The 13,303-nt window shown below is 39.4% G+C and overlaps 1 protein-coding gene across 1 annotated transcript; it reads left to right on the plus strand.

The window, feature by feature from the left end:
* Positions 1-884: 884 nt before the first annotated feature.
* Positions 885-11,300, plus strand: LOC131066017 (uncharacterized). The gene is made up of 4 exons (XM_058000698.2): positions 885-945; positions 1,201-1,347; positions 9,883-10,343; positions 11,256-11,300. The coding sequence occupies exons 1-4, from the start codon at positions 885-887 to the stop codon at positions 11,298-11,300; spliced, it is 714 nt and encodes a 237-aa protein (XP_057856681.2).
* Positions 11,301-13,303: the final 2,003 nt, after the last annotated feature.

Consider the following 13,303-nt stretch of genomic DNA (forward strand, 5'->3'; position numbering starts at 1 on the left):
GTACCCTTGAAATCATAAAGCCTTGACTTTGGTGGTTCAACTTTGGCTTTTGAGATAGTATTTCTTTCAATCAACACAATCTTTGGTGGTCTCTGCTCATTCATATTTAGGGGCTTCTCATCAAGCCCATTTGCCTTGGGTTTGTGCCTTGCGGTTTCATAAGTGAGGCATTCACTCCCCCCGTGATTTGTTTTCTAGAGCCTCTTGAACCTTCATTCTTAGGAAGATATGAAAACTTAGTACCGACTTTTTTAGCCATATCAAGAAACATTTAACAGAATTCTATTAGTTTTACCTATGAATATGCTACACAAAATTGATATTCATTTTGTTAAGCCTTGGTGGAAAGAATGGCATTAGTATCCCAACAGTTCTTTTTGTAATTATAAGTTGTATTTGGGCTACCATCAACTTTCTCAACACCTTCCCATAGTTCTTGCTTTGAATCTTCAGTGGCGCTTGCAATCGCCTCTACCTATTTAGCAACGATGATTTCATAACATCTAGTCTGCTATCATTGAGCCTAAGCTCGTCCATTTCACTTGGTGTATTCATTTCCAATGCTTGCCTTTGATATATGGGCATCATAGACCCTCATTGTCCATTTTGTGGTCAACTAGAGTCTTTCAAATATCTCTTCTCATTTTGTTGTCATCCTTAAAATTTGTGGAGTTGGATTCATGACTTTTTTTTGCCCCTTCCAACGAGAGCCATTCTTTTGCCATAAGATTCTTTTGGGGGATTTGCCTCACTTCCATTTCAAGTATACCCAAATTTGGCATGCTTTTTAAGGTGGAGATTATCTTTCCTTTATGGAAATATAGGAATGTTGTTTTATTTTCTCCCAACTCTATTGTTGTTGATGTTTTTATTTTTACTAAAGCATGTATTTGCAACAATGTGATGCTTCAAATATAGGTGCAGACCAAAAAGGCGATTCTAGAGGTAGCTCATCTTTAGGAGCGTCATGAACACAGGGGTAATGCCCCTTGTACAGTAGCCTGGGTCCCAACTGATAACTCTGTCTCTCGTGGTCGATCCCCAACCCATGGCCAACGGTGTGGCTGAAATTATTTAGCACAACATTCTAAGACCCGTCGATCTCAGGCTCCTCATTGTTAATCTAGTGATGGGAGTGGTTCTACTCAGAATCAATGGCACTCTACCTCTCCTTCATACTAAGTCATTGCTTCTATGTAGGGTTTTGGGGTGTGGGGCTAGTTTCTAGTGGTGGTAGTGGGTGTCCAACTTCTGTTGGTGGTGATAGTTGGCCTAGTTCTTCTAAGGTATTTCCCAAGTTGGCTCTAGCTATATCACTCGTTTATGACGATAAAGAGAAGGAGGAAGGTGAATTTGTTGCTAATGAGGGGTGGTCCTTTCTTGATGTCATTCTAAACCCCGCTGATGTATGGGGCAAACTAGATGATCAGGATCCCCCTCTCTTGTCTTCTAGGAATTCTCTTGCCACTTAAGTGGCATGTGTTTTTATGGTTATCTATTGTCTGGGTTTTGCCCACATGAATTTTATTTTTTTTATTTACTATTCTGTTTTCTGGGCTCTACATGTGTGACTCTACTTTAGCTTTTTGGGCACTACCCATGTGATTTTGAGGAGTGACCTTATGTCCTCCCACCTTTTGTTGTAAATATGTGTAATTATATATAAATAATAAAAAATGACACACTTATTCATCAAAAATAAAAGGAGAAATAAGATTTTTATTGTTTTCTCTTCCAATTAGTGGAGTTATTTTTTTAGAAATTATCTATTGGTAATAATAAAAATGTATATATACATGATAGTGATTATTGTTGGTAAGAAAAGGGGAAGTTTCAAACTAAAGTTTTGAGTCTTGGAGTCTTGCAAGTTGTATTTATATCCTAGTCATTACACTAGGAGAATACTTAGAAGGTTTGTACTAAGAAATAATATCATAATATATAATTTAAACATTCATTGTAAGCATATATGTGTGTGTACACACACACACACACACACACACACACACACACACACACACATACATGTGTGTGTATCATTTACAATAGATGTCTTTCCTACTAGGTACAGTCAGACTTATGCTTTGCATCCCTTTTGCAGTAATGTATAGTGGATTTTGAATGTTGTTGTTTGTGTGCTCTTTCCTCTACCAATAATCATGAAAAAAAAGATTACAAGAAATGAATATTTTATTTCTTTCATTTTCAAATATTTGAGTTAATTTTTTTACGAAACTCAATTTTTTAATATTAATTAATTAATTTAATAATATTTAATAATTTAATTACATTTTAAAATCTTAAATCTTAATAAAACTAGAGAAAAACTAATAGAAATTTTTTCTTTAATTTATATATTGATAATATATTATAAAAATAAAAAATCAATAATTGTTCTATACCCTTTTTAAAAGTTATGAATATGACCTTCATGAAAAATATGCATAGTTAGCATAACCAAATGTTCCACTATTATATTTATAGCACAAAAATTGCAAGAAAGATACACATGTATTCATTATAAATTCTACAAGATCTAAGAAAAATAAAGTTTAAATTTCTTTTATTAGAAATATAATTTGAATGGTTTTTTCCTATTCACACCTTTTTTGTGGTTTTATATGATTTATAATAGTTTTGTTCAATAAAAAAAATACATTATAATTTTTTAAAACCATTTAAGGCCCTTAAAAAGGAAAAAAAATGATTATGTGCATGGCAAGCTAAAAGCCCTTACAATGAATGTAATAAATAAATAAATATCTCCTTCAAGATGCAGTATTACATTATAAAGTCTTAGAATGGTATCATACATCCACTCTCACCAAGGTTTTGAAACTTACCAAAAACATAGATGACTTGGTGTGGCCTCATATGATTAATAAGATTAGGATTGTACGCTTTAGGTCTTGGTGGAAATACTAGAAATTGAATCCTAATATACCACTTTAGTCTTACAAATCCTATAAAGGTGCCTAGATCTCTCACTAGCTTCATATAGTGCCCAAATTGAACCAAAGACGGATTCTTCTTGATCTCTTAAGAGCTCTTGGAAAAACAAATTCTAGATTGTTTGATTGGCTATTCTTGAGCCAAAGTTGGCCTTGTGCATTCCTTAGCAAGATCTTCGTATTGGTGTTTGGTTGTCTCATCTAGCTTTTAGGGATCCTCATTGCCCATTTTGTTGTTAATATGAATCTCTCAAATACCTTATCTAGTTTTCTCCTAAAGCTCAAGCCACTTGGAATTGGATTCGTGATTCTATTAGGTCATTTAGGACTAAAAATTTTCACATGGCTTATGGCCTTTTTAAGGATTAACCTAGAAACCCCACCAATTTTATTCAGATTTGGTGCACTTTCAAGGTAATTTTTTTTTTTAAATTACTATTTATTTTGGTTGTTATTTATTTCTCATTATATACCAAGGTTGTGAAATGTTATAATGTACATATGTAAATTCAAGTGCAAACTAATTTACATTTGAAGTAAAAAATATATAGGTGTTTCTTGATCGTTGGGGCAATGCCCCTTGTACATTGTCCCTTGTATTCTTGATACACTTTCATCAAATGTGTTCCCTAGTAGGTTTCAATCTTCCCCCTTGTAGAAATCATTATGGACCTAGCTAGAGTGCTCAGGGAGAACAAGATGCCACTAACGTGCTTCTTAGTCTCTTGCACAAAGAACTAGGGATGGGATTATTTGCAAGTGATCTCAACTCTCTCACCCTCATTTTATCTCCCCATAGGTTTGTAACCATGGGTTTGGTAGATGGTTAGATTCTAGCATGTTTTCTCAACTTTCTCTAGCTATTCACCCCACTCATGATACTCAAATCATCGGAAGAAGAAAATGAAAAGGGTTTTGTTTTTAGTTGGAAGCCTCTCCTAGGTACCTATATCCCATTGATGTATGAAAAAAATTGGATGATAGGGTCATCCTCCATCCTCTAATAATATAGCTATTGCCACATAATACGCTTATCTTTGTCATTTTCTCCAATCTTGGACCCATACAAATTTCAAGGTATGACTTCTTGCATCCACATTTTTTATGAATATATGTAATATTATTTTCTCTTAATAGTAATATAGACACTTGTTCATAAAAAATAAATCCAAACATTAATGGAGTGAGTAGTCAGGAAACTTTATAAAAATAGTAGTTGAATTACTTCAGCCAACAATAATCGCTTAAAATATTAAGGTTGAAATACTTGTTGAAATGACTATATGTATTATTTATTTCATGGTAAATAGAATATATTTTAAGTTTGAATTTATAGCATAAAAATATATTTTTTAATTTAATAAAACATTATAAGTCTCCTGATTAAAAATAACTTATTGATATAAAATAAATTTTAAAACTCCTTAAAGTTGCACAAATTTCTAAACATGAAAGGTGTAGATTTAATCCCAATATTTTGGAGTGCATTCCAGAGTGTGAAGTGAAGTGCATGCACATTGTCCCGTGCAATATTAATAACAAGAAAATTTGCACAATTTTAATCTCTTAAAAAAAAATTATGTGAATTGTACAATTTATAATGTCATTTTTCTAAGGTACATATTAGAACATTTCATGCACTGCTTTATGTAATTGCATAAAGTGGTGCCAATTTCATGTCATATATATTGTTTAGGATGGTGTACACACACTTCAAGATCTAAGGAATGCACTTCAATCTATTTGGATTGAATCTACAATTTACATGTTTGAAAATTTGTTCCACTTTAGTGGACAAATTCTAAGGGTCTTGAGTTGAGGAATGAAGGCATACAAGAAAGTGAGATACAACATTCTTCTAGCTTCTCCATGTGATTATATTTAAAATTGACACATGCACAAACATTAAAAGTCAATTTATAAAATTCTTCAATATTGACATGTGAATGTCCTCTCAAATTTGGTGTTTTTATTATCAGCTACAAAAGGACTAGTATAAATTTGATGTGAAAGTGAATAAATTTCCCTTTTAAAGCTAACATAGTTAAAGATCTTCCCTCCAGCCTAAATTTAGTTGCGGCTTAATATGCAATAGATGTTAGAGTAATCGGGTCTTTACTTGATTAATTAAACGACATTTGTTTAATTAATTAAGTTCCCCTTTATCTCTTTTACACTTAAGCTAACATTAGGTGCATAATAATTAATTCTTTTATTAATTATTATGTGCAAGCCTAGGGTTTTCCCTTTTAAGGTTTTTTGACCTATTAGAGGTTGAATTCTTTCTTTTGTATCATTATTCTATTACACATTTTTGTGAATACAGAGCTCTCATATTCTTGAGCATTTTCTTGTGTTTATGTTTTTCTCTGTTGCTTCCTTGCTTCTCCTTGTAACAGGTTTATTCAGCTTGCAGAGATCATTTGGGCTCCTGTGGTGTTGTATTTCTCAACTCTCACATGGTATCAAAGCTTCAGATCTGCAGCTACCTGTTCTTGCTTTGAGTTTATTTTGCATTGGAAGCAAATCTAGGGTTTCAAAAGTTTTTTTGTGCACCTAGGGATAGGCCTTTTTTCCAAGCACTTTGGGCCTAAACAGACCTCACCATCGTGCTCAGAAGGCCCAAAAACCCTTATGGTCATATAAAAATTGACCACTTTCGACACCTGAGCCTCTTGGGGGTATTTTTTTGTTTTGTACCAGGTCGTATGACCCTGGCACGTAGTTCAAGAATTTCTTTTTTTGGGGGGTCAACCCATGGTATGCAGGGTACTGTGGACCCCCTGCCTGCAACAAGCTCGTACCTCTGCCACTCGAGCCCTGTGCCGCCGCCCGCTGGCCTTCCCCACCCACACCCGATGGCCTTCTCCGCCTGCACTCGCCAAAAATTGCTGCCCCTGCATCGCCCAACCACCGCCCCTACGCCACAGGAGCGCTGCCCCCGGGCTACCTCCACTAGGCCCTGCCACCAAACAGCCTCTCTCTTGCCTTTGTAAGGGGGGGTTGGTTTTTTCTTCATATCTTACGCATACGGAGTCATTTTTTTGAAAACGAATAGGCGTCGGAAAGATGGTTCCAAGCCGGACCTCATGGTATTGGAATTGTTTTTCCAATTTTGTTGTTTGACTGTACTTTTTTTCAGTCAAAGTGGGTTCACTTTTCTGCACTTCCGGGGCCGTAGAATGTGCAAATGGACTCCGTTTTTCGAAAACGAATAGGCATTGGAAAGCTCTCGGCATGCTCTATTCAGATATGTGATCTTGTTTCTCAGATATTTCATCAGGTACATGACATTTCATTTTTTATTTTTTTTGCTTATGCACTGCTTCATTCTCACCAGTATGTACTAGGGTTTGGGTTTATCTCTTGTGGGGGGTGTTTTTTTCTCGCTCTCTATCATTTATATCAGAAATATACAACACCAAAACTCTCAAAACCAACAAACCCTTATGTATCTTCTATCTATTCTGAAATGTCACATAATAATAAAAAACACAAGCAGGTACAACTGCAAAGTTTCATGGCAGACTCTTTAGTTGAGTTGTTGACATCACACAATTATCACACTTGAAGGCTCGCATCACGAGACTTCTTAGGGCATGAGGGTTGTGGTCTTGTTTGGATGAGGTTCAACCTCTGTTGCAGCGTCCTTTTGAGATTCTTTAGCACTGACACAAGATGGATGATGCCATGGGTTTGCTCTCATTACATGTTTCCGACAATCTTCTGTTTCACCTTGATGATTTACTCACTCCTCAAGATATGTGGTTGAAGTTTGAGACTCTCTTCGAGAGAGTTAATGAGATCTAGGCATTACAGATTGAGGCAGAGTTGGTTTCCTTGTCACCTGATTCCTTTCCCACTATTGAGGATTTTTTGAACAAATTCAAGACTACCAGATCTATTCTCCAGGGGTGTGGAAAGATCAAGACAGACCCAAAGTGCATTCACTTGATCCTTTTGAAGCTTTGGGGTCCTTTTCAGTTTTTTGCCTCTGCTTTTTACTCCACCATGGATGGCTTGGGTGCTCGTTTTACCATGCCTACCTTTGTTGTGTTTTGTGAGTGTTTGTCTCGTGAGCAGTCTCACCTTTCTCAGCTGGACATGCTCCCAAGGTTCAAGAACAAAGCATTAGTTGCTCAGTCATTTAAGGAGAAGCAAAAGCAGAAATCGAAGCCAAAGAAGAATTCTGCAGACAATGAGCATTCCTCCAAGCCGCCTCCTAAGTCTAATTCTAAATCACCATTTAATCTGAAACAAGGGAAATATTCATAGTCTGGTGAGTCTTCCTCCAAGACTAAAAAGAAATCAGAAGATACTTGCAGTTTTTGTTGCAAGGAAGGACATCCAGTTTCTAGGTGTTGGAAACGATTAGAGGCTTTAGAGGAAACCATGCAGTAGCATCACATCTCCTCACCTCAGGCATCTTGTCCTTCCACAGGGAAAGGTCATGCTTTCACTCCTCGAGCTTCGACCTATGGGTCCACTTGGATTTTAGATTCTGGTGCTTCTCACCATATGACTCACACTCAGTAGTTGGTTACTTCTCTTGCCTCTTGTGGTACTTCACAGATTGCAGTGGGTGACTCTGTTCAGATTTCAGTCTTGGGTTTAGGTTCTGTCTCTTTGGATGGGGGTACTCTGCAGGATGTTTTGGTTGTACTTGACATCTCGACAAACCTTTTGTCCATTTATCAGATCTGCCATTCTGGCTCTGGTAATATAGTTGATTTCTCACCACATGATATGGTTATTCAGGACCTCCATGACTCTGATTTGGTTGTGGCTACTGGGAGTGTTGATACTGCATCTCGTCTTTATAGATTTGATGGATTTGAGTCCTCTGCGGATACAAGTTCATCTCTTATAGCTCATGCAGATTCAGTGAGTAAGCTTTGGCATGAGCGCTTGGGCCATGCCAATTACAAATATCTTCAACAAATGAGTACACAAGCACTTGTTCTTGGGCTCCCACAGATTTCCTGCACTGATGGTGTTTGTCATGGTTGTGTGCTTGGCAAGCATCACAGGGATCCCTTTCCGAAGGGAAAATCCCCTCATGCTTTGGCACCTTTGGAGTTGATTCACAGTGACCTCGTGTCATTCCCTACTCCTTTTTCTGGGGCCAAGTATGTGCTCACATTTATTGATGACTTCTCCAAATGCACATGGGTGTACTTTCTTAAGTACAAGTTTGATGTCTTTGATTCATTTCGAATCTTCAAGATATTTGTAGAGAAGCAGTCTGGTTGTTCTTATAGGAGTTGAGAAAATACAACACCACAGGAGCCCAAATAATCTTTGCAAGCTGAAAAACCTGTTACAAGAAGAAGCAATGAAGCAAATCACAGAAGGAAAGAATACACAGGAAAAATATGCTCCAAAAGATGAGAGCTCAATAACATCCAAAATGTATTGTCAATAATAATCCTTCTTCATACAATGAAAAAAAAGAACTCAACCTTTAATAGGTCAAGAAACCCTAAAAGGGAAAACCTAGGTTTGCACATAATAATTAATTAAAATAATTAATTATATGCACCTAAAGTTAGCTTAAGTGTAAAAGAGATAAAGGGAACTTAAATAATTAAACAAATAATATTTAATTAATCAAGTAAATACCCGAATACTCTAACACCCCCCCTTAAGCTAGACTTAGGGAGAAGCTAAAACCTAGAATAGCTACTGAAAGCAATAAAGATGGGTCCCGACAACAAGGCCTGATCAAGTACCCAAATACAATGAAATCTCTATGAACTGGAGAAATAGAGAAAACCACGTGGGAACAAAACTCTACTCCAAAAAGAGATGAAAAAGAATATCACTGAAGCATGAAGAACCTGCAAACTCTGTCGAAGAATAACTGCTGATCTGAAGAACATCCACTGAACTAGAACATGACCAGGTAGAGAAGACTGTAATTTGCATGAGTGCCCTCAAATGACACTACTCGAATCAGGAGGAAAACAAGGCAAAAACAACTAAAATCGAAGATACAGATGGCATGAGAAACCAAAGCCTGAAGAGCTGATCAATCGAACCACGAAAGCATTAGAACCAACAAGATAAACCTCCCCATAATGCGGAAGTGGGAGAGGGACAGGAACACTGAAAAACACAGCCAAAAAAATTGCATGATGAAGAACCAAGAACATCAAAGGTGCTGAGACACATCATCATGAGGCGAATGTCGTGGAAGGAACACTCACTTGACAAAGGAAGATGGAAAACAACAGGCAAACATCAACCCCCTCATAGCACCTGATCAATAGTGCATGTAAAACAAGACACAAGATATGCAAGATTCCAAGTAAACAATGCATGATGGCACTTTATCTCAGTGCGTTTGCATAATTACAAGCTACAATGATAAGAAGATTGGAAATAGAAACGTGAACCAAAAAAGAGACATCCTACTCATAGAAGAGATCCTAGGACCTGAAACAACCACGATATCCACCAGAGTGCTGAAAAGAAAAAAACTAAATAAAATATTCATGGAGCAGAATCTGGAAAGAAAACTTATATTTCTGGAAAGAAAACAGCACAAGCTTTCTGAAAATATAAAGTTTTCAAAAAACAGAGGTCAGATGCTCATTCTACGTCTCCCGGAGTGCAAAAAAGAGACCTCACTTTGACTGCAAAAAAAACATAGTCAAACAACAAAATTGGAAAAAACTACCAACACCATGAGGTCAGCCTCGAAACCAACTTTCCGACGCCTATTCGTTTTCAAAAAACTGACTCTGTATGCCCAAGATAGAGCCAAAAAACCAAACCCCCCCTAAAAGAGCCAAAAAAGGGGTCTCGTGGCCAGTGGGTGGTCTCGTGGCCAGTGGGTAACGGCCGGGTGGTGGCTCGGTGGCTGACCGGTGGTCGAGCGGAGCCTCCCTGGTGGCTGGGCGGAGTGGGCTGGGGTTGGGCGGTGCAGGGAAGCAACAGGCGGCGTGGCGGCGTGGCGTGGGCGGCGGTGTAGCGGAGGTCGGCGGTGGTGGTGGGGCCAGAACCAGCGGCGGGGAGACCAAGGCCGGGCTGAGGGCTGAGTGGTGGTTTTCGGCAGGCGGTGGAGCCAACTGGGCGGTCGGGAGGCAGCCGTCGGGGAGTAGGGGGCCGCAGGCGACGACCGTGGGGCCGGCGGGGGTCGGGAGGCGGCCGCCAGGGAGCGGGGGGCTGCAGGCAGCGACCGTGGGGCTGGCGGGGGTCGAGAGGGGGCAGCCGGGGAGCGGGGGGCCGCATGCGGCGGTGGCGGCAGTAGGGTCGCCAAAGGTGGTCGGGTCGGAAGGAGGCCGGAAAACGGCGCCAAGGGCCAAGGAAGGACTATCGGTGGCTCGGGGACCAAGACTTTCCCTGTCCATGGGTCGTACTGACAACGACAAGGACAAGGGCCCCATGGTACCTTGCGTACCATGGGAACCCCCCCCCCCGAAAAATTTGCCCAAAAAAATAAAAATAAAAATTTGAAACCTTTTTTTTGATTGCCCTTTGCTTTTTTTTGAATTTTTTTTTTATATAAAAGCAAAAAATTTGGCCTGCATGCCGTAAAAAGGCAAAATAATTTTTTTTTTCAAAATTGTTTTCTCGATCTGTGTGTCAGGGTCGTACGGCCTGGATCAGAGAAAAAAATTCACCCAAAGGCTTAGGAACCAAAAGAGGTCAAATTTTATATGACCATAGGGGTTTTCGGGCCTTTTGAGCATGATGGTGAGGTCCATTTAGGCCCAAAGTGCTCAGAAAAAAGGTCAAACCCTAGGTACATAAAAAAATTCCTGAAACCCTAGATCTGCTTCCAATGCAAAAATTATCAAAACAAGAACAGGCAGTTGCAGATCTGAAGCTTTGATACCATATAGGAGTTGAGAAAATACAACACCACAGGAGCCCAAATAATCTCTGCAAGCTGAAAACCTGTGACAAGGAGAAGCAATGAAGCAAATCACAGAAGGAAAGAATACACAGGAAAAATATGCTCCAAAAGATGAGAGCTCAATAAACTCTAAAATGTATTGTCAACAATAACCCTTCTTCATACAATGAAAAGAAAGAACTCAACCTTTAATAGGTCATGAAACCCTGAAAGGGAAAACCTAGGTTTGCACATAATAATTAATTATATGCACCTAAAGTTAGCTTAAGTGTAAAAGAGATAAAGGGAACTTAAATAATTAAACAAATAATGTATAATTAATCAAGTAAATACCCAAATACTCTAACAGTTCTATTCGACGGATACGTACAAATAATGGGGGGGAGTATGTGAATTAGGCTTTCAGAGGTTTTTGCACTGAGCATGGTTTACAACATCAGTTTAATGTTCCCTATACCCCTCAGCGGAATGGTGTCATTGAGTGAAAGAACGAGACTTTACGAGAGATGGTGAATTGTATGATTCAATCCAGGTCCATGGATTTGTCTTTTTGGGCTGAGGCAGTCAATTGTGCCAACTACATTTAGAATCGGATGCCTCACAAGGCGATTCGACGTATGACTCTTGAGGAGGCTTGGTCTCATCACAAGCCCAATGTTTCTTTTTTTCGAGTATTTGACAGTGAGGCATGGACATTTATTCCTGATGCTCAAAGGAGAGAAATGGAGCGGAAGAGCCGCCCCATCATTTTTGTTGGCTAGTGTGAGGATGTTAAGGTGTACAGGTTGTTTGATCCTGATTCCAGAGAGGTCCTGTTTCGATGGGATGTTCAGTTTGATGAGTGCCTTCCCACAGTGGATACCCTATCTCCAATGTCTACCTCTCTTCGTACTCCTCCCACTGCATCTGTTTAGGATCTTTTTGAGGATAATTCTGATGATGCTACTGATGATCCACCATCTCCACCTCCACCTACTCCACCTTAGATGCCCAAGTGGGATCGCTTTACGGTTGAGGCGGCAGGATCCATGGCCGCGACAGGATCTATGGCCGGTGATCCTTCAGATGCTCGTCACACTTGTTCTCATACGGTGGGTTCTAGTCTTTTGAGTCATGCCATTTCAGATGATCCTCAAAAGTTTTGAGAGGCAACAGGACACCCTGAGTGGGATTGTGCTATGGAGGAGGAGTATTCTTCTTTGATGAGGAATAATACTTGGGATCTCTATCTTGTTCCTAAGGGCAGAAAGATGGTTCGGTGTCGATGGTTGTATCGCACCAAGTATGTTGCTGATGGTTTGATTGATAAGTACAAAGTACATCTTGTTGCGAAGGGTTTCTCGCAGGTTGAGGGTATTGATTACTCTGAGACATTTGCCCCTGTCGCCAAGATGAACTCCACTCGTTTTGTACTATCCCTTGTAGCTTCTGGGGGATGGCCCATTTTTCAAATGGATGTGAAGAGTGCCTTCTTGCATTGAGACCTACAAGAGGAAATATATATGGAGCAGCCTTAGGGATTTGTGCATGAGAGTTCCTTGGTTTATAGACTTTGGCGTTCATTGTATGGTCTCAAATAGGCCCCTCAGGCTTGGTATGATAAGATGGACTCTTTCTTGCTTTCCACTAGTTTCACACGATGTCATTCCAATCACACAGTGTACATTCAACATCTTGAGGGTGAGATCATGATTCTTGTGCTATATGTTGATGATCTCCTCATCACAAGTAGCTCATCCTCTATGATTTAGCATGTTCAATGAGCCATGATGGACTAGTTTGCGATGACAGATCTCGGTCTTCTGCACTATTTTCTTGGTCTTCAGGTGATTCACTCTTCTAATGGGATCTCCATTTACCAATAGAAGTATGCTCTTGACATGCTTCAATGCTTTGGCATGCTTGATTGCAAGCCTGCCCCCACTCCTTTTCAGTTAGGGGTTGTTTTGATTACTACTTGCCCCACTCTTCAGTAGATTCTACACTTTACAGACAGTTGGTTGGCAGTTTGTTGTACCTGACACACACTCGTCCTGACCTTTCCTTTGTGGTTGTCCTTGTCTCTTGATTCTCCCGTGATCCTCATGAGAGTCATTGGCAAGCTGCCAAACATATTTTGTGGTACATTTGGGGCTTTATTTCTCATGGCATTCACTACACATCAGGGGAACCTCACATTGTTGGCTACACTGACTTAGACTGGGCTAGTGATGTCAATGATCGAAAGTCTACTTTTGGCTTTTTTTTCTAGTCTTGGCTCTAATCCTATCACATGGTCTTGCAAGAAGCAGACTGCTCATGCATTATCATCTACAAAGGATGAGTACTGAGTTGTTGTGCTCGCAAGTCATGAGATCTTATGGCTTTGACAATTGATGACTGAGTTTGGTTTTCCTCCTGATAGTCCCACTATTCTTTGGTGTGACAATCAGAGTGCTATTCACATTTCTCGCAACCCAGTAGAGCATAAGAGGACGAAGCACATTGA

This window comes from Cryptomeria japonica, chromosome 3 (genome assembly GCF_030272615.1).
Source record: "Cryptomeria japonica chromosome 3, Sugi_1.0, whole genome shotgun sequence".
Lineage (NCBI taxonomy): Eukaryota > Viridiplantae > Streptophyta > Pinopsida > Cupressales > Cupressaceae > Cryptomeria > Cryptomeria japonica.